At 35.6% G+C, this 22,758-nt stretch overlaps 1 protein-coding gene and 1 long non-coding RNA gene across 4 annotated transcripts in view; one reads left to right on the top strand and one right to left on the bottom strand.

The window, feature by feature from the left end:
- LOC113110183 (tetratricopeptide repeat protein 28-like) overlaps positions 1 to 22,758 on the bottom strand; it is a 265,529-nt gene that overhangs the window by 17,769 nt on the left and 225,002 nt on the right. For all 3 annotated transcript variants that reach the window (XM_026274227.1, XM_026274228.1, XM_026274229.1), the window contains 5 exons: positions 19,430 to 19,953; positions 13,195 to 13,304; positions 7,630 to 7,759; positions 6,458 to 6,676; positions 3,202 to 3,379 (listed from right to left, as the gene is read on the bottom strand). In XM_026274227.1, coding sequence (XP_026130012.1) covers positions 3,202 to 3,379; positions 6,458 to 6,676; positions 7,630 to 7,759; positions 13,195 to 13,304; positions 19,430 to 19,953 — 1,161 coding nt within the window. The remainder of the gene's footprint in view (positions 1 to 3,201; positions 3,380 to 6,457; positions 6,677 to 7,629; positions 7,760 to 13,194; positions 13,305 to 19,429; positions 19,954 to 22,758) is intronic.
- On the top strand, positions 7,767 to 11,640 carry LOC113110184 (uncharacterized). Its single transcript, XR_003293093.1, has 3 exons — positions 7,767 to 8,168; positions 9,635 to 9,687; positions 11,171 to 11,640. It is a non-coding gene; the product is annotated as an uncharacterized LOC113110184 (long non-coding RNA).

Below are 22,758 nucleotides of genomic sequence, written 5' to 3'. Positions count from 1 at the left end.
TATTATACAGTATATCACATAATATTACTGAACTAATACTAATATCTCACGTGACTTCTTATCACATTATGGCTTATTTCTTAAAATGACTTTATATGTCTCATTATGTTACAATATATCTTACAATGACTCCCTATAACTTACTATATATCTCATAATATGATTTTATACCTTAAATATATTACTTTATATTTCTGATTTAACCCTCTGGAGTCGATTAACGCATATACGCGTTATGAGGCATTTTCTCCTGATAACCCCGAAAAAAAACTTAAATTACACTTTCAATTTTGATCGTACAGATAAGAGCAATACATCAATCGAATCTGTAAAGGGTCTACTTTTTTGTATACAAAAAAATAATATTCTGTGATAAAGTAATCCATATGAAAACAACGTGAGGTTCGTTTTTCACGTCTCCCTTCATTATCTTCTAATGAGACCACGCCCCCGTGCTGAACGCGCTATTCAGATTATAATGTTTCACTGAAGCGCGCGGCTTGAATACGCAACACAACAGAAGACAACAGAGCGAGACTGTTTCTTTTTATTTTACTATTTGCTTTGTGATGAGAGGAATAAGACATAATTCAACCCAAAAAGATGTGATGTGGATTACCTCAGGATCTGAGATTTGGATTTCCTCAGAAAGAAAAGAATGAAGCACTTTATTCAGCAGAGACCATAAACATGACTTTTTATTTATCTATATACTTGCACTAGTTTTCACATAACGTGTAAACATTTTACTAGTTAGACTTTTTTCCAAAGACTTTTTCCAAACTATAATTCCCGACTAAATGTATAATGAAGTGAAACATTATGAAGTTTCAATAACAATATACAATACTATACCATTCAAAAGCTTGGTGTAAATAATATAAATGTAACAAATAAATGTAACTGTAACAAATGTAACAAACAATGCTGTTCTTTCAATTTATCCCGCCTAAAAAACTTGAAAAAATATTCTCAGTTCTTTTAAACATTAATAATAATAATAACGATAATAATAACAATACATGTATTAATAATAATAATAATTATAATAATAAAAATAAATTTTTTTTGTACATTTTTTGTAATTTTCTACTCATAGGTGAAAACAGGCTATCATAGTATCATCCTGGCAACCACCCTTCGTGGCGGTGGGTTTTGCATTAGCAAACACCAGTTATGTGAACAATCCGTGCATTAATCTCACGAGCGGATCTACAGTCATCAACACACATGGATTTGTCTTAACTAAAGGGTGGAAGAGGTCTTGCTAAACGAGCCATAATCGCTCATATTGCAGCCGGTCGTGGGTATCACAATTCATGTTCGTGCCTCTTTCTTTCTGCACAATGAATGGGGTCTTCAAAGGTGGCATATTGCACCCAACCAAGTGGAAAAGATTGCTCGCAGCCCCTCAGTAAAGCGTTAAATTATCCTTTAATGGGCAGGGATGAGCGCAGAGCTCTCTGGGAGAAGCAATCAAACCTCTAGTGACTAATGCACTGGCACCGGCAGCTCTCCACGAGTGTAGAATAATGCCCTTTGTTTCAGGCTGCTGCTTAATTCACACCAAGAGCTCCTGACGTTCTGCCGTCCTTCTCTCTGCATTGCTTTTTCTCCAAACCTGCCAGCGTCTTCAGCTAATTGCATGTCAGAGTGAACTCAACACCAGCACTGCTTCCTCCATGCGAGAGGTGAGTGACTCTTCAGCTGCCACCCGGTTAGCGGCACAGAGCCAGAGATCAGTGCGTTGTGGCCTCCAGTCCTGCCGCGGCGCATGACAGCATCGGTGAGCGCTGAGATGTGCTTCCTGCAGGGCATGAGCGCGCACACGTGCACACCGAGGACTGCATCCATCAGGGTATATTTAGGAGGATGCAGACATTCACACTAACATGAACACAGCAGCGCTCTGCGGCACTTCTACTGTAACATTTTAGTCGGGAAAAACATATTCTTCAGTCTCGCTTTTCAACCTAGCCATCCATATTTTATAAAACCATAAAACAAACAGAAACAGAGAGATTTACCAAAATGCTGCTTAGTTCATTTACACAAATAAGAAGATCAAAGGGTGTAACATGATGTTATACAGTGTTTTGTGAAAATATATTTGCAAAGTTTAACCTGTTAAATGCCACATGGCCCCTCGGTGGGCTGCCTGCGTTTACTTCACTATATTACAATTAACTCCTAATCTAATCATGACAGACTATAAATATATTGTAGGAAAGGTCTAAGACTCCTAAATAGATATTTTACCAATCTTTTTTAAAAATTATGTAGGAAAAGTAATAGATTAATTTATGGCAATACTGCACCTCAAAAACCTAAATCATAAAAGGAGTTCTGACCTTTGTCTAAAAAAAATAAGTCTTGGTTGCCTTTTTCTCGATCACACTTTAGAAATCATCAGAAAATTATATATCACTTGAAAACTTAAAATCTAAAAATTCATCCTTTGAAACCCATTTTAAATTCAAACATTGCATTACCATGAAAATAGTACATCAAAGTCATGTTACAAAATGTTTTCAGACATGAATTATAAAAATGTAGGTTGGATTTCAAGTCTCTGTTCACAAATGTGAGTGACAGTTAACAGGTTAAACATTACAAAAAATTATAAATAATACTGTACTATATTGTTATTTAGTTTTTTTAAATAATGAGCAACGCCCAGGCAACACCCTAGAAACCACCTAACAATGCTCTAACAAACAGAACACCCTAGAAACCACTTAGCAACAGCCTAACAAACAATAAGAACACCATAGCAACCCCCTAGCAATGCTCTAACATTCAGTGAACCCTTGATATCACCTAGCAACACCCTAACAAACATTAAGAACACCCTAGAAACCACCTAGCAACACTGCAACATTATTACACCCTATTAAACCGTAGCAAACTCTTAGCAATGCCCAAACAAACATCCAGTATACCCTAGCAACCACCAAGCAACAGCCTAACATCCAATATACCCTAGCAACAACCTAGCAAAGCCCAAAACACTTTAGCAACAACCAAGCAATGCCCTAGATTACATCATCAGAATACATCAGTTGAGAAACTCCTTTTAAACCATAAATAACAGTCAGAAATGATTTGAATATATTTAATAAATGAATGGAACATAAAAGGTGACCTGACAACAGAATGTAGCAGCGGTGTGTATGGAGGCTGTGTGACTGAAGCATTCACCTGCTGTAGTATGAATCCACACCCAGAGCTTCCCGAGCGTTACTGATGTGCTGCTCCAGAGACGAGCCTCCACAGCTGCCACCCGCGGGCACAGAGCCACCGCCGCCCTCCTGGAAGTCTGACGTACTGCCATCAGACCCGCCCTCGCCCAGATACACCTCATGAAACTTCAGGATACCTGTGAGACGGAGAGCAGAGATGAAATCTGGAAGATAATGGTGATCATGGTGAATATTGCTGCTGGTTTGGTTTTATAAGAGCTTTCTGATTTCACAAATGGTAAAGTTCAATCTTTAAATGATCAAACTTAAAGGTCAGATGTAAAAGACGATCATCCAGTAGAGTCCAGACTGGACCGAATGCTCTCAAACTCCTGAGAGCGTCAGTGGTTCAGACACAACGCACATGCTTTGGGTAATAATGAAGTTAGAATAATGTATAGAGTCACGAGCAAGGTCAGCGCTCTCCTGCGAGAGGCTGAAATGTTGTTAGGTGATTATTGTAAATGAGCAAAAGCACTCCACGCTTTCAGACATACGTCTGTTTTACTGCATGAGCTTGTCTTTCTGTTACAAAACGCCGACGTTGGAATAAATAAATGAGCTTCAAGTCCACAGAGATGAAGATGTGTGCATGTCCAGGGTCTCTCAGTATACTAAAACTAAAATAGAAATGATTTTAAAATATTTTTAAAATAAGTCTTTTATAAAAAAAAAAAAAATCTGAAACTATAAGTATGTTGCATAAATATATATATAAAAAACATAATCAATAAATACATATAAATAAATAAAAAATGAGCAAACAAATATAAAATCTGAAAAAGGGGGATAAACAAATAAAAATATAAAACATACATATTTATAATATAAAATGTAATTAATAAAATCAAACACACACACACAGACAGAGTTTTCCATATTATTATATATTTAAAACAATAAAATAAAATAAAATTAACAAAATGTAAATGTAATATAAACTCTTATGCTGAAAACGCTCTCAATACATAAATAAATATATACATAAATAAATAACTATATATATATATATATATATATATATATATATATATATATAAATTAAATAATGCTTTATGAATATAAAATGTAAAAATGTCATATGTACATACATACATACATAAACCTTAAAGAAAAAATACATCACAAATATACAAAACATATATTAAACATTAAAAAACTTAAAATACCATAATATAATTAAATATATGCATGTCCGTAAAACTGAAATTTAAATAAGTATTAAAATTAAACAGCATTAAAATAAAAACTGCACAACGGTAACACCTTAGTGTGTGTTTCAGGAGTGTGTGGTTGTGAGGGTGGGATTACAGAGGCAGGTGGTACTGCCGCTTTGCATTAATTCACAGCTTTTTACCAGCTTCACCAAACCGCAGGCGGCACAATGAAGCCGCGGGGAACAGAAGGTGTGAGGAATACGACAGCGACAGACACACCGATCAACTGAGCGTGTGTGTGTGTGTGTGTGTTCCTGACATGGAGATTTGATCAAATAATTGTTTCTTTGTTGTAGGATGTGGTTCAACCAAACTTTTCCAGTAAATGGCTTAAAATAGCTGACATCAGATTTTAAAAGCTTTTAAAACTGTATTTTATTTTTTTAAATAAGATTATTAAAAAATAAAAATAAATGAATACTCATCTGGTTTAGCTTGAGATGGTTTAATGCTATATATCAACACTTCCAGATGCATATGTCAAATGAAATGCATAAAATGGTCCAGAAATGTATCTTTACACGTGAGAAAGGCATCAGTTTCACAGATCAGTGTGTGTCGTATTGATCTGTTGTGAGTGTAAATGTGTTGGTCTGTGTTCAAACAGACAGACAGAGTCTCAGCGTGTCTCCGGATCGGGCTCTGATCTACTGTTCAGATGTGTGCTGTGTCTGTCTGACACCTCCATCACCCCACACACACACACACACACACACACACACACACACACACACACACACACACACACATCACACACATCGCACACTACTGCAGGCTTTTATACGATTCCCATGGAAAACATAGAAAGAATAGCTGAATCCAGTTATAAAAATTGAATTTACTTGATGCAAAATGCCACATAATTTGGCAAAAAATTTGGATAAATAAATCAATAGCAGGCCTACACAACTGATAAAACTGCAATAAGAAAAAAAAATGTATATAAAAATTAAAAAAGACAACACAGAGTTTTCTGATTTTCTGATAGATTTTAGATTAATTAAAATGAAAAATTGGGGGGTTGGGCTTGGGTATAAGGCAATAAAAATTCCATTTTCATCAAACTTTTAAATAATTGTTGTTTAATTGTATACTTTTTATAATTTCCATTATTTAGACATGTTTCTTTTTTAATAATAAAATTGTATTCCGAAATAGAAGGATTCAATTTGTCAAAAAATTTTTTATTTGAAAATAAAATAAATAAATAAAAAGATTTCATAGGGCCCTAAACATTTTTATTTGCTAAATATTTAATACATTTTGATTAAACTGTTTAAGACATGCTTATTGTTTATTAAAATTTAACTTAGAAAAAAAAATGACAAAAATTTTTAGTAAACATTTTTTTAAAAAGGATTAAACAGAATAAAAAATAAGATTAGGATGATAAAAGCTTTACTTTTATTAAACATAAATAAATTGTTGTTAAATCATGTAAGTTTTTTAATTTACTTAAAATTAATTAAACATACCTTATGATTGCTAAAACATAATAAAAAATGAAAATGTAAGAAAAAAGAAAGAATTGAAAATGATATAATATATATATATATATATATATATATATATATATATATATATATATATATATATATATATATATATATATATATACACACACACACACACACACACACACATTTTTTATAAATTGTGGTTAAACTGTTTAATACATGTTTTTTTGTTTACTAAAACTTAACTGGAAAAATACAAAAATTTAAACCAGAAAACAGAATTCGAAAAAACAACAACAACATAATTTCAGAAACAAATTAAAACGATTTCATAGTAGCAAGAAACTTAACTTCTTTGAAACATTTTTAAATAAATTATTGTTAAATTATGTAATTGTTATCATTTTAATTTCGCATGCTTTATGATTACTAAAATGTTATTAAGAAAAGAAAAAGAAAGAGAATCCAGAAAATTTCAAACAAGAGAATGTTGGGAGTTCAGTAATCAACCCTTAGTGAGGTTTGAACCCGAGTGTCTTACCGGAGCCGGGGGCCAGGAGCCAGCTGTACAGGTATCCTGCGGCCAGAGAGAAGTAGAGCACCAGGGCCCTCTGCCCGTTCACAGTGTCCAGGATGTGCTCCACCGTCACGGGCGTGTAGGGGTCAGAGTCCTGCTGACCCGTCTGTCTCTCCACCAGCAGGTCAGCAAAGGCCCGAGTGCGTCCACGCTCCGCCACGGCCAGAGCTTCATCATGGTGACCTGAGCAGAGGTCAGAGGTCAGAGGTCAGCGCTGGTCTTCATAAACCCATCAATACATGCAAGCACTTCTCATTTTATTTCCAGAGGTCTCGGAGCGTTTAGTGCATATGCAATGAACTGCAGGCCAAAGAAAGCAGGGATTTCATGATTGTTCATCATAAGGGCCAAAATAAAATTGATGCTTTATGTTCATCACATAAAGCCATTATATAACTTCAGAAAACTAGCATAGGAGCTGCTTTTATTGTGTTTTCATGATGCTTTTTGGATCTTGCCAGCCTTTGTATGCATTTATTATATGAAAAAAAAAAACAGATCAATATATACACTACCATGAAAAAGTTTAGGTTAGTAAGATTTTTCAGAAAGGTATTGATTTTATTTTTTAAGCAAGAACACATTAAAATGCATAAACTTTACAGTAGAGACATTATAATGTTATAAAATATTTATATTTCTAATAAATGTGGTTCTTTTTTTGTATCTTATTTGATTCAAAAATAATAATTTGTAAAAAAAAATGTTTATCTAAAAAGGTATCAGTTTCCCTTAAAAATATGGAGCAGCACAAATGTTTTTTTTTTTGTTTTTTTTTTTGGGGGGGGGAGGGTGTGTCTTTTTGTTTTTGTTTTTTAAGACAAAAACTCATATTTTAATGGGCATTTTTTATCTAAAAGTCCTCAAAAAACATCAACTTTCTTCAGAAGCAACATAAAATATATTATATAACTTAAAAACAAGTGAAAAATCAGCCAGTGCAGTAAAAACGTCAAAAATGATTTCATTAAGAAGTCACATGTTGCAGTGTAGCCACATAACAAGCATTTACTTGCTTTACTTTGCTGTAAGAGCTGTACGTTAATCCTTACATATGCACACAGATGAGCTGTTCTGTGCTCTGAATGGATAATGTATGACATAAACAGGAAGAAATAGGAGGAGGATATTTATACCGAGGCTGACAAGGACCCTCTGGAGAGCCTGGTACGAGGAGGTCTGCAGGTCGAACAGAGACAGCTTGTAGTCGGTGCTGTGCTGCGCTTCATGACGAATGGTCTCGAACAGAGCCGACGCACGGTACAGCTGTAAGGCAAAAACAAGACTTTCTGAGTTACTCACACATGTGTTAATAATAAAAGCACTGACCTGCCCTGCCACAGAAACACTGGCATGTGTGTTATCACGCTACAGAGAAACATGACGCCCAATGAGAGCAGTGCATTTGAATGCAGTGCTCAGATGAGGACAGCAGGGGGCAGCAGACCTCCACACATAAAACACACCAGTTTCTTTAGCCTTTATTCACATCACAGCAAGTGGAGATGAAACACTTATCTGTCACACGAGCCTTAGAGCAACGTAAAACCAATCCAAGCACACGGACGTCTCCACAGTTGTGTTTGCAGTGGAAATAAATGAAGTCTGAATCACAGAGACTGCAAGTCACAGCGCCATTGCCGGCCGGTCTGGTTCTCGTTCAGCGATCGAAAGTGTGAGTTTGTGTGTGGTGTGAGTGATGTGGTATTTCTGGCTAATGATAAGCTCGCGTTCACAGCGTATGTCTGACAGACTCGCCGACGCTGTCAGGGAGAAAACCAGCGTGCAGTCTTGACGTACGACTCGAGAACAAACAAAAGTAGCGATGCTATAACTTTATATTTTGAAATAATGCAACAGAAATGCTTTCAATGTACATTTTTCTAGCTGCAGACAAATATTGTAGTTATGAGCTACCAAATGCTGTTTTTCATCACATTGTGTTGCACATGCAATAATTAAATGCACTCTTTCCTCTCGACTTGTTTTGAGATGTTTGATTCATTTTAGCTGGTTGATTCAATAGCATGGTTCATATACATTAAATGGAGATTCACATATGATTTACAGATCAAATATATGAATTAATGGTTAAATAATTCACTGACGAAATAAACAATTCACTTGCAAAATACATTATAAATAAATATATGATACGCTATTCAAATAAACAATAAATTAACTAAATATATGATTCACTAATCAAATAGGCAAAATGATTCGATAAATGAAATTCATGATTTACAGATTAAATTCATGATTCAATAATTAAAAAAAGGATTCACCGATTAGATAAATGATTCACTATTCAATTAAACAATAAATAAACTAAATATATGATTCATTAAACAAACGATTAAATAAATGAAATATGATTTTATATATTTCAGATCAAATACAATGATTGACACGTCACTGATCTTATAAATTATTACTATTTAATTAAATGACTCATTAATCAAAATTCACATAAAACACATAATTTACAGATCAGGTATATGATATAATGATTAAATAAAAGACTCAAGGGACAAAGAATGTCAACAATCAACAAAGTCTTCCTTTTTTAATCTAAATATTTAGTAAAAGCTCGTGTTTTCAGTTAAATTGATTATGTTGTGTAAAGTTAATGCAGTCCCTTTAATTTATACGCCACTTTGCCAGAAAAAAAAAAAAACAGTTTACTGCAGAATTAAACCACATCAGCTAATAATTACATATTTATCAAGATATTGTCTCATTAAATAGCTCAGTGTATTTCTAGCCAGCAATATTAACTTTCTTTTCCCATAAAATATGTAAATACTCCTAAAGCAACAGAAATGAACTCCACAAGCAAACGTACATGCTTAAAATTGCATAAAAGTAATAAATTGTTTTAATAAAATACATCTATAAATTATTTTTTTTCTTTTCTTTACAACCCGCTGGCAAATATTTGCTTCTTGTTTTACACACAAATAAATCTAAATTTAGTGGGGTTAAATTCAATTACACTTAAAACAAGAAAAATGTACTTCGAAAGAGAAATATTAATATCTTATGCAATCTGCGCCAAGCAAATGTGTCTTGTTTACAGAGTATTGAGATATTTTTACTGCTAAACTAATCAACAATACTGTTGAATGTGTTGGACTGTAGATGTGATGCTGTCCTGAGGAGTAGCGTCCCCAGTGCTGCCTGATGTTGCATGTGTGAGTATTTATGTGTTTTCTTCCAGATGTGTTTGTTTGTGTGTGTCCGAGCATGTGTGTGTGTGTGTGTGTGTGTGTGTGTGGAATGCAGCATTTCTCAGGGGTTCGCTGCAGAGAGCCCTTCATCAGCATACAACACGACCAGCCTGCAATCAATTAAGAGCGGAATGCATCAGCACACACACACACACACACACACTCCATCTGCAATCTGCAGCGCTCCAGAACTGTCTATACATCACACACACACACACACACACATACACACCAAACTGAGTCACCAGGGAGGAAAGCCATGAAAAGCTACTATTACTACACTCACAAAACACACACACACACACACACACACACATGCTGTACTATCAGCTGACTCGCGTTTCTTTTCATTTTCTCCTCTCTACGACCTGAAACTCTCTTTAAACGCAAACACAAATGCACATTCACAGGAGTGTGTACATACTTAAAGCTTTAATGTGTCATTTGGAAGTAATAGTTTGACCAAAAATGAGCATTTGCTGACACCCTCACACCCAAGATGATGTAGCTGAGTTTGCTTCTTCATCAGATTTGGAGAAATGTAGCATTGCATCACTTGCTCACTAACGGCTTCTCTTCAGTGAATGGGTGCCGTCAGAATAAGAGTCCAAACAGCTGATAAAAACATTATAGTAACCCCCACCACTCCAGTCCATTGGAGAAGTGAAGACAAAAGCTGGGTGTTAGTAAAACAAGCCCGTTATTAAGATGTTTTTAGCTTCAAACCATCTGTTCCAGTCCTTTATCCATAATATTGCTTTCTCCAGTGAAAAAGGATCAAGAGAGAAATAAGCACAGATCGAACACCATTTACAAGCGGAAATAGTCCAAAACAGCTCTAAACAAAAATGTTGATGTGAGAAGAGAACAGGAAATTGACTTCAATTGTATTGATTACGGACTCCTATTTTAACCAGAAGCAACATTTTAACGTAAAAAAAAAACTTGTGATATATTTGTTTCTTCCAAACACACAGCCTTTGGCTTCTCAAGATGTTAACTGATGGACTGGAGATGTTTGGATTATCGTGATGATTATCGGACTCTCATTCTGACGGCACCCATTCACTGCAGAGCATCCATTGGAGACATTTCTCCAAATCTGATGAAGACACAAACTCATGTACATCTTGGATGACCCGAGGATCTATGTAGAGACAAAACAGCCTGAGGCACTGCGGCAGTGAGTTCTGCATTGGCAAACATCACTCATATTTATACACTTTTTCCACTTACTGAGCCAAGAGAAAGAATTGAAACATTATTATTTTTTTTGCTGGTGCAAAGGAGCAATGTCACCGAAGTGATGTCTCCTTGTGAGATCTGGATGTTTTAACAAAAGCGGCACCCATCTACACGTCTCTGATATGATCGTGTAGCACGTGGCGTGTTTGTTTGACTGACAGCTGCTTCCAGACTCCGTTCTGACGGTTTCTCGCTCTTTCAGACTGAACTGAAGCACGTCCCTCCCCTATGGCACAGCTGCCTAATTGAGAAGACTGGCTGCACGATGATCTAAACACATTATCCTCTAATCTTCCGTCTCCCTGTAGACGGTCGGCACATATGTGATCAGCCTCTCCTTCTCCACGCCAGAGACCCGAGACGTGAGGGAGAGGAACAATCTAGAGCTTCCTCCCCAGACGGCCATGATGAAATGTGATCCGAGCAGACGATTACAGAGACGACTACAATCACTGTCACTGTCTGAGACGACGACGACGACCTCCAGAAATCATAAAAGAAATCAAATCAAATCTGTCACTTTGAGCTCAAGAATAATCTCAGGGGTTCAGTAAGACCTCAGGCTGGTTTTATGTTATTGATTGAAAAGTGCAGTCCACAAAGCAAGCCTAAAATATTTCAGGAAAACAAACAGAGATGTCTAATTCAGATCAGAAATACACTTTATATTACTACTCGATGTGTTTTATACCATTATAATCATGTCTATTTTTTTCTAAGACATATTCCATCAAAAAAAAAAAAAAACTTTTTATATTAGTTTATCTATTAGGCATCAAATACAGATTTATGGGCATTTCAATTTAGAATAGATAATTAAAATGTTAAACTATACTAGAATAGATAAACATCAAAAACTGAATGATATTTACTACAGTTCAAATGTTTGGGCTCAGTACAACTTTTTAATGTTTTTAAAAAAAAGTATCTTCTGCTTACCAAGGCTGCATTTATTTGATCAATAATACAGTAATATTGTGAAATATTATTACAATGTAAAATAACTGTTTTCTATGTGAATACAATGTTAAAATGTAATTTATTCCTGTGATCAAAGTTGTATTTTTCAGCATCGTTCCTCCAGTCTTCAGTGTCACATGATCCTTCAGAAATCATTCTAATATACTGATTTACTGCTCAAGAAAAACATGTATTATTATCAACGCTGAAAATGCTTCATATTTTAGTAGGAACCAATTCAGGATTCTTTGATGAATAGAAAGTTCAAAGGAGCAGCAATGTACTTGAAATAGAAAACCTTTTGAAACAATATAAATATCTTTAATGTCACTTTTGATAAATTTAATGCATCTTTGCTAAATAAAAGTATTCATTTCTTTAAAAAAAGAAAAAATCTTACTGACCGCAGTGGTTTTAAACAATAGCGTATATATAAAAACTTAAATCTATATCATTTTTTAAACATGTTTATTGCAGTTTTGGTTGTAGTTATTTCAGTACATCAATCAAAACTAAATTCAATAAAAAAAAAAAAAAAAAAGAAATATAAATGTATATTTTTAATACTAATTAAATTAATACAATTGATTTTATTAGAACTATTTTAAATATAATATAATATAATATAATATAATATAATATAATATAATATAATATAATATAATATAATATAATATATTATAATATAATATAATATAATAGTTACTTTAGTACATTCATTTACTAAAATGAGAAATATTCATCTGACATTGTACAATTAAAAAATATAATTAAAAAAGTATTTTATATCAGTTAAAGTTTATTTCATTATTATAATTTTTTATGCTGTTAGCTGTAGATTTAGTTGACTTTCAGCGGTGTGGAGCGGAGCAGCGATTCCTCAAACAAACCTTGAGCTGAGGTGTGTGCTGATGACGAGGGTCTGGTTTGGGCTGACAGGCCTGAATCAATTAGGGCTAAATACAGAGGGTGTGTGTTTGTGCAGCTCGCCTCCCTGAACAGAAGATTCGGCCTCTTTGTTTGCCTCACAGAATGATGAAGTCACAAGTAAAGAGTCCGACGGTGAGGACAAGTGCGCAAACATCCGAAACACACACACACACACACACACACACACATGCATCCGCCGACTGGCACATCATTAGAAGAAGCAGAGACAGTGGAGTTCTGTCAAGAAGAGCGTTCATGAGCATCCTGTGCATCTGTGCGGAGACTGCAGGAAATTGGCTGTGTGTGTGTGTGTGTGTGTGTGTGTGTGGACGGTACCTGGTGCTGGGATTCCTCCAGATTGCCGCTGGCCCACAGCGAGAGCCCCAGACGGTGTCGGATCTTGGCCTCGTCCTCCCGACGGCCCAGCTGCTCCGCTAGACGCAGACCTGAGACACAAAACACACAGAAAAATGCTTTCCAGAAAGAGTTTTCACTTAATACTTCACAGGAAAACAACCATTTATTGATCTACGCCACTTGTTTTAATTTAATAAAAAAACCTTTAAGTTTATGTGTCTTCACTTTGAGGCAATATAATATCATACATATATCAAGCATTCCTAAAATGCTAGATGACTAAATGTAATATACAATATTCAAACAGACATTTAAACTAATGCTTTCAAGTTAATTGGCAAAACTGAGCAAAAACAGACAATATTGTGTTTATTTTAACAACACTGATTTGACAAAAATAGTCATAAAAATGCCATTGAAGTAGTTGATTAATCAAACATACTGTATTTGGTAACCAAGTACGGTTGAATATACTGTATATGAACACAAATTGCATTTGATCTCCATTTCTAAATTTTTGTCTTTTTTCCTTTCTTTTTTTTTTTTTGTGAAAACACATTTTAATTTGACTCTACTAATGCCATTTTTTTGAAAGAAGAAAATACTTTCATTCAGTGAGGATGCATTAAATTATTCAAAAGTGACAGTACGCACTTTTATAATGTTACAAAAGTTTTCAAAAAAATGCAACTCTTTTGAGCTTTCTATTCATCAAGGACTCCTAAAAAATGGATCATGGTTTCCACAAAAATATTAAAACATACATTTGATTAACTGGGACTAAATTACATTTTAAAATATGTTGTATTCTCTGATTTCTTCTCGTTTCTCAGGATGAAAGAAAATCATATGGGTTTGCAACGACATACATATATATATATATTTTTTTTTTGGATGAACTATTCCTTTAATAAAAGCATAATCAAAACTCTCAGCACTTTAAAGCCAGAAGTGGTTAAAATCGGTTGAAAGCATTTAAATTCATATTTGCAGCTCTCTGAAATGAATCATCCTTAAATAACATTCCCTTGTCTTTTCTTCCTCCTTACTCTTCATTGTCTCTGTTTTGATGTTTTTCATCATCAATCTTTGACACGGCTGTCGGGACGCTCTGGTATTTAGGTCTCATCAGGCACTGATCTGAAGAAAAGCCTCAGAAATGATTTTTCTCATTCAACACAGACTTTAATCACCGTTTCAATCCCACTTTGATTCCTCCGTCTCAGTGAAGTTCAAACTCAAAACAAAAGAAACGTACGGTAAAACACACCATCTACACCACCGCATCGATCTGAATTATACATGCATACATACGAGAGCATGTCTCTAATTGGTAAACAGTGTTATTTTACACTAGTTTGACCTTAATCCTTGAGACGCTCTCATTATTTCTGACAGGAAGCACACTTTTGGCAGTCAGATAATGAAATAATCAAAGGTCTTGTATTGTAGAATACACTAATTCTCTGGCTGTATATTATAGGAGGTTATTGTAAGGACACAGAAGATTTGCATCATGCACACAGAATACATACTACATACTGCAGCAACACTAGAAACAATACGTTATTTGAAATGTAATTTATGTGAATTACTGTATCCCACAGTGTGATAAATGGATGGCAATATCAACTGTGAGTTTATTGGCTCATTATTTCATTATACCGCCAAAGGTTGGATTTGAATGATTATAAATGTGCAATAACTTTTTATATCTGAGATGATCATTGCATGCTATATTCTATGTTTCACATACTAGGGCTCACTCATAAAATGCAAGCTTATTTGTATAGCCAAAGTGTCACACTGAACTGAATGCAACAACCATTTAATAAAGGTTTTAGAAATAAAAATGTGTAGCAAAAGAAAAAAGAAAGAAAGAAAATACATCTAAATTAGGGCTGGGATAAACGATTATTTTTTAAACGATTAATCTAGCGATTATTTTTTCGGTGCATCGATTAATCTAACGATTAATTTTTCCAGACCAATTCGATTTCAATTATCTCCCCATTAATTGACTACTAACGATTTATACATGTTGATTTACATATCTGAATGAAAAAAACATGAATTTCTTAACATTGCAATATATGTTTATTGCTCTTAAAATTACAAAATAAAAGACTGACTAAGAATGCATTACTTTGCACTTGTATAGAGACAGCATTCAATAAAACCTTGAAGCCTTGAAAACACATAACTTACTGAAACAAGCTTACTGAACACATAGGGCCTAGCTTACTGAAAAAAAGTTCTTATTTCAGGTGAAAATAACAACAACTTGATGTCTAGCATTCAATAAAAAGGTCACCTAAAATACTTGTTTAGAGCAATTGAAAAAATACAGTAACCAGTGTAAACTTGAGGGCTTTAAGCTAATACAGAGAGTGCTTTTCCAAAAAAAATAAAAATTAACAGTGGGAGCCAGCAGCCTGTCATGGAGAGAAAAAAAATCTCTGAATGCTCCACGTGAAACTTTGGCGTTCCGCCCTTTTTATATCGTGTCTAATGATTTTGATTAATATGCACGAGAGAAAGAGAGAGAGAGAGAGAGAGCAAGACAGCGCTCGTGTAGTTTGAAGACTAAAAAAACAAACAGATATGTAAAATAAAATGTATATAAAAAATGTAATAAAAATAAATATCAAATAAAAAAGTACATTGTACATAAATAAAAATGTAAAAGATGTATATATAAATATACAAAATAAATACAATGAAACTATAAAAAAAACATATGTAGATACAAACAGAAATATAAAAAAATTTGTTAACTGTAAATGTTAATTGCAAAAATAAAAATGGCTTTTGTTAAGTCATATTGTCTATTTGTCTGCATTAATTTCTTTACTGCCGTTTTTACAAACGGAAATAAAACAAAAATAAAATAAATAAAAATTTATATAAATAAATAAAATAATAAATAAAATATGTATAAATAAAGTCAATTGTAAAAGAAGTGTAGAAATAAAATAAATAAAAAATATAAAAGTAAAAATATGTATATATAAATCATCAATCCCCTTCAGTGGGACACACAACGAGCAGCACCTGACATTCTAGCGTTCATCTGCACACACGTGTCCATCTCTACACAACTCTAATCTTTCCTCATGTCTGCCGCTCGCTCGGGGGCCGCTCTCAGTTAATTGGCTGTCGCGGAGGGACGCGGTGGCCTTTGGTGTAGATCCTGTGAGGCGGGATACGCAACTCTCTGGCCTTTTCCCATTCTCTCAGTGAGGTAATTGTCAAAGTCCTGGATGAAGGTGATTAGAGCACCGTCTGAGCGAATGGCCGCCCGTGAGCTGATTTGTTCCTGACGGCTTCCCAAAGTCATTTCAGAAAGACCAGTAACCAGTAATTCAACTACAAACCCTTCTAGTCTCATCATGTATGGGCGAGCGCTCTGTCTGTGAATACGCCTCAAATGGGATTATTATAGCGACATACGGCTCGATTGATAACACGCTCCGGTTCAGAGTGGCACCAGAAGCCAAACAAATGAGCTGAATCTCAATGTCCTCTTGTGGGAGCGAAGCACCAGATGTCTCTCTGAGTGTGTAAACATGAGCTTCAGAGGTTTAAATGTCACATTTAAACCTCAATCAACAACTTCACGACAACTTTATGGCTCGTTTCCACTGAGCGGTACAGTACGATTCGGTACGGGTAACCCTGATCAGGCTTGCGTTTCCACTGCCAATAGTACCCTTACTTGGTAGGCGTGGTGTATGCTGGAAAGTAACGATACACGATGAAACGCGACAATAAGGCAAGGCAAGACCAATGTGCTGTACAGATTCTAAAAACATAAATAAGCAAACAACATATACACAAAAACATTTCACACATAACAAAATATCACTGAATAGCATTTTGCAAAAAAGCCTGGGAGAATTAATTAGTTTTTAAAAAGGACTTAAATGACACCAGTGTGGAGGCAGTTCTTATCAGTAAAGGTAAACTATTCCAAAGCCTTGGGGCCACTACTGCAAAAGGTCCCCCCACTGTTTGCGTCTCGACTTAGGAACAATCAAAAGTTTCTGTTCAGAAGACCTAAGACACCTTGATGGAGTGTACGGTTGTAACAGATCTGAAATATAAGATAGAGCAAGGCCGTTTAAAGATTTAAAAACAAACAGCAAAATTTTAAAATCAATTCTATAATGGACCGGCAACCAATGCAAAGATAACAAAATGGGAGTGATATGATCCTGTTTCGGAGAACCAGTTAACAACCTTGCAGCGGCATTTTGGATAATCTGTAGTCGTGAAAGGGTGGACTGACTAATACCTATATACAGGGAATTACAGTAGTCCAAACGGGAAGACACAAAAGCATGCATCACTTTTTCACAATCACAAAAGGATAAAAATGGTCTAATTTTTGCCAGTGTTCTTAGTTGAAAAAACCCTGAGCGAACAACACCATTGATCTGCTTATCAAATTTCAAGGCATAATCAAAAATTACACCAACATTTTTTTTTACCATGGATTTACCATAGATAGATAAAGGGCCTAAATCAATCTTAGTAGACCCAGATGCATTGGAGGTTGCAAAAACAATAGTTTCGTTTTTACTTTTATTTAAGTGCAGAAAATTCACAGCCAACCATGTCTTCAAGTCCTTTAAGCATGCGAGGAGAGGTTCTAAAAAGTTGCCTTTCTTCTTTACAGGTACATAGATCTGCGTATCATCAGCGTAGCAGTGAAACGATATACCATGTTTACTAAAGATAGATCCAACTGGCAGCATATACAGTACAATAAAAACAGAGTAGGTCCCAAAATGGAGCCTTGTGGGATCCCACATGTAAGAGAGGCAGTTGATGATAAAAAATAACCCAGGGTAACTGAAAAGCTCCTATTTGTTAGATAGGACAATAAACACAACTCTGCCTCTTTTTTTGTAAATGTAAGTTTTAATGAACAATAATAGCCATTGTAAAAGTGAGGCTTATATAGGAAGAAATAAAGACAGTCAAACATGTGCTACAATGTTTGCGCTGTACTATGGTAAGGTTCAAACCAAATAAAGTTAAACATAACTTTGTGCTCAGCAAAAACTATATGACCAGGAACAAATAATAGATTCATGAGACCACGAATGCCTGTTAAATATAGCCAACCCAAAACAAACTGTTTCTCATGTTTTATCACTACAGAGCCAGTGGCAAATGTCTTAAACAATTATATTCTCGCCTGAAAAACCCTTAAACCTACATTTCATGACACTTTAACAGTAATATTTATAAAATTACACAGGTTTTTGGGTGCCGTTTCACAGACAAGGCGGCATATTGAGAAATGGCTAAATGGAGAAACGGTCTGGGTGAAAATATTAAATCATAAAATAAAAGGTTATGTTGAATCCAGCCTTTTTTTTTTTAAATCACACTTTTTGCATAAACATACGTGGATGGAATCCTGACTCGACTAAGGCCTGGTTCACACGGGACAATTTTAAAATTGTCGGCCGATTTTCCAAACCTGAGAGACCCCACACACGCCGATAAAAAAAATCACTGGTCTAACAGTTTTGGTCGTTCAGTGTGTGGTGTGCAGCCACACGGCAATATCAACACATCACACACGAACCGATTTGACTCCCGAGCATTCCCAGGTAAGATGGGAAATCTCGCAAAATCCCTCGAGATCAAACGTGACTTCAGAGTAAACAATCATGGCTGATGAAGAGGATGCAGTGGCCATAGTTTGTGCTTTAACGGAAAAAAACATAAGAAAAACAAGAAAAGGCGATGGTGAAAGAGCTTTCTGATTGGCTACACGCCACAGTCCACAGGCTGCGTGATTGTTTGTCCTGGGGCGACACCACACACGAGAAGAAATCGGGCCAAATAAATCCAACATGTTGGATATCCCCGATTTGAGATCGGAGCGGTCCCGACATTCTTCCGAGCAGAGGAGAGCAGTCTTAACACACCACACACGGCAGGAATATTTGATCAGATTATTTTACGGTATTTAGAGCATCCTAAGATTGTCGGAAGGGGTGAATCGGGGCTAAAATCTGCCTTATTATCCTGCCGTGTGAACCAGCCTTAAATATCAAAAAGACTCTTTTGACTTGTGACTGTAAACAACCACCTTAGCAACCACACAATAACATTCCAAATACCTTAGCAACTGAATAATACTGTTAATTTGAATTTGATATGGTTTTCTCACTAAACCTCTGTAGTATCTTACCTTCCTGCAGGTACATGACGGACTGTGAGTAGTTCTGCAGAGCGTGGTGTGTTCGTCCCAGGCTGCTGTAGGCCAGAGTTTTGGCTACCAGGTCATTGGTCTGCGCTGCAATGCTCAGGTGCTGCTCCTGATACACCACGGCACGCTCGAAATTACCCAGCGACTCGTAAGTGACTCCCAGGTTCCCGTAGGCCCGTCCCTGACAGCTGCTGCTGCCCGTCTCCTCTGCGATCTGGAGGTCCAGCTGGTGAAACTGAAGGGCTGTGTCGTGTTCGCCCATCAGCTGGTACACAGCGCCCAGGCCGCAGCTGGCATCACCTTCCAGCAGTCGATCTTGTGTGTCGCGGGCGATGGCGAGCTGCCGCTCCAGGCAGGAGATGGCCTGCTCGTAGTTACCTAGCTGGCTGTGCAAGCTGCCCAGTTCTCCGTACGCCTGAGCTTTCCCCCCACACTCGCCCAGCTCATGAGCCACCACCAACCGCTTCTCAAAACACACCAGAGACTGCTGAAGGTTCCCCATCGCCCTGATAAACACAGAGAAGCACCGTTAGTCACACATTACATAGCTAAAGGAAGAAACTTTAATAATAGTGAATCTTATTTTCTAAAACACACACACACACACACAGATGTATATAAACGAAATTACTTTTTATAAAATTAATTTTATTTTACTATAATTCTACACATATAGTAAAAGAAGAGAAGATACAAAATACTGAAAAATCTGATCAGCCATTAATTATATATCATTTTAAGATATTATTATATTAATATTCAATTGATCTGTTCAATTGTGCATATATTTGCAATGTCAGTAAATAGTTTGTTTTACTGCAGCAATATGATAAAATATGACACTATATAATAAAAATGAATTGTAATAATTTCAACAAAATTACTATCAATCCTAAAATAAAATTGTTTTCTAAAAAAAGAAGAGAAGATCTAAAATAGTTTTGAAAAATATGTTTGGAGAAGCCACACTGCACACTGTTAATAATAATAATAATAATAATAATAATAATGATAGAATAATCTTTTGTCAGTGCTGCTAATATATATATAATGATTATTACAAAATGAGTAATAATAAATAATAATTACTAATACTACTAATAATAATTCCAATAAAATTATTATTTTTATTAAAATTAAACTGTTCTGTTAAGAAAATAATATATTCAATATATAAAATAATGAAATTTTATAGGTAACCTGCTGCATAAAAATACATATGATTTTACTACGGTTAAATCTATCTAATGGCTTATTGCTAAAAGTGTGTCTGCTTCCAGACTGTAGCAAACTCACAGAAATAAGTGCAATGCAAATTTCATTTAGACTCCAATAAATTCCAGAATGTTTATATGCTGATTTCAAATTTGCGGAGCGATTTTGAGATTTATGTATTCCTTTTTACATGAACCTTCTCACATGAAACAGAATCTCATAAAACATAGTTCGTTGCTGCTAAAATACTGAATGTGAGGGATTCACGATGGACGGCGTGTTTTAGATCGATACGAGCTATTCCAGCAACACACAGGTGGCAGGACAGAGCCCATGAAACTACATTTAGACAGAGAAATGTAGTCCACACGTTCTCATGCGTCAGGAGAACGCGTTTGAAATGGGCTTTGGTACCTGCTCTCTGTGGAATAACAAAACCAGGCTTAATTCATACAGGCCAGGGACTCGCTCACTACTTAGGCAGCATAAAAGCGATGCATCATTACCCCTTGTTGTCCTGTCACTTGAAATTACAGCAACATCAGTCTTGTTGAAAGGCACTGCCTCATTTCAATATAAATGAAACACATAGCTTTTAACGCGAGCCTTTAATGAGGTTCTTGTAGGATTCTTCTGTGCTATCTGAGGTAAAGCTCCTCTCCACTGAGGGGAGTCCAAGCGCATTGTCACAACTGACAGTCTAATTTAACTTCCTGTTGGTCCACGCGAAGAATGGGGGTTTGGGTTTGGATGAGCTTGGCTCACTGAGTTCTCTTCCCACAATGCACAGCGTCGAGCCCTGACAGCACCCTGCAGCAAACCATTCATCATATTTCCAAGCCCATTTACTCATAGGTAAGCAGAATCCACTAGGGTTTGTGATGGGAGCTGGAATGCTTAAAGGGCTGATTGGATGTTAATTAAAATAGATGAATGGCGGATTACGCTGAGGATGCTGGGTAGACATGGAGTGCACAGCTGTGCACAGAACAACTCACTTTTGTATCAAATCTTTGAATCAGAGTTTTAAAATTGAGTCTCTAATCAGTTTGAACTGATTCACAGAAACAGACTGAACTCATCTCTCATATCTACAAGTCATAAGGAGAAATCACAAAAATTGAGGCGATAAAACAGCCAAATAAGAAGTGCATTAAAATAACTGCACCATTTAAGATGTTGTCTAATTTTTATTTGCATGCACAATATTAAATTTTGTAAATATGTGACATTACCCACCATGAATAGCAAGCATGCAAATAAAAAATGCTATCTATTCAAATGCAAATAAGCACTAACATACAGTAGATAAAATACATGCAACAAAATAAAACATCTATAAAAACAATTATCTAGTATGAAAATAAAAACTGTGCAAGTGAACATTTGGAGAGATTCTGCTTCTGACACAGATTCCCCAGTTTGGGTGTGAGAAGCACACAAAGTGCTTTTATTCTGTATGCATCTCTGTGTACATGCATGCAGACCTGCATACTGTCATTTCAGCATGCATGTTGAAGGTGGGGTCATGTTCTGATACAAAACAATTCCATTTTCAATCTCTTGCATGTTGTGAGAATGTCTGCTGACCTAATGGTGTCAGTCTTCATGCCGCCCTGATACAGTAAGTGTCTCTATCAGAAGCAACTAGAATAACAAGCAGCCTGTTGCATCATCACGAGACTCCACAGTTCAAGAATGCCTATAAATCACTCACACCATATAAAAAATTTAAAAATAAAAAATAAAATCTCATCTTATCTAAGAGTATATTTGCACTGAAGTAATTTTGCACATTTTTTACAGGAGTGTCAGAAAGTATTTAGGCAGTTGAAGGAACAGTTTACATTCAAGCCAATCTAAATAAAAATGAAAGTCAGTGGGGTCCAATGTTGTTTTGAATCCCATCAACTTCCATTGCATGAATGAAAACAGAAATATTGTTCAAAATATCTTCTCCAACAGATATAAAAACAACTTGAAGGCAAATCATAACAATTTTCATTCTTGGGTGAACTATCCTTTTACGTCACTTAAAAATGTATGAATTCTATCTGATCAGATAGCAATATCAAATCAAGAGGCAGTTCGCTAAA

This window comes from Carassius auratus, chromosome 10 (genome assembly GCF_003368295.1).
Source record: "Carassius auratus strain Wakin chromosome 10, ASM336829v1, whole genome shotgun sequence".
Taxonomy (NCBI): domain Eukaryota; kingdom Metazoa; phylum Chordata; class Actinopteri; order Cypriniformes; family Cyprinidae; genus Carassius; species Carassius auratus.
The sequence above is the reverse complement of the archived record's forward strand: the minus strand, read 5'-3'. Positions and strand labels throughout refer to the sequence as shown.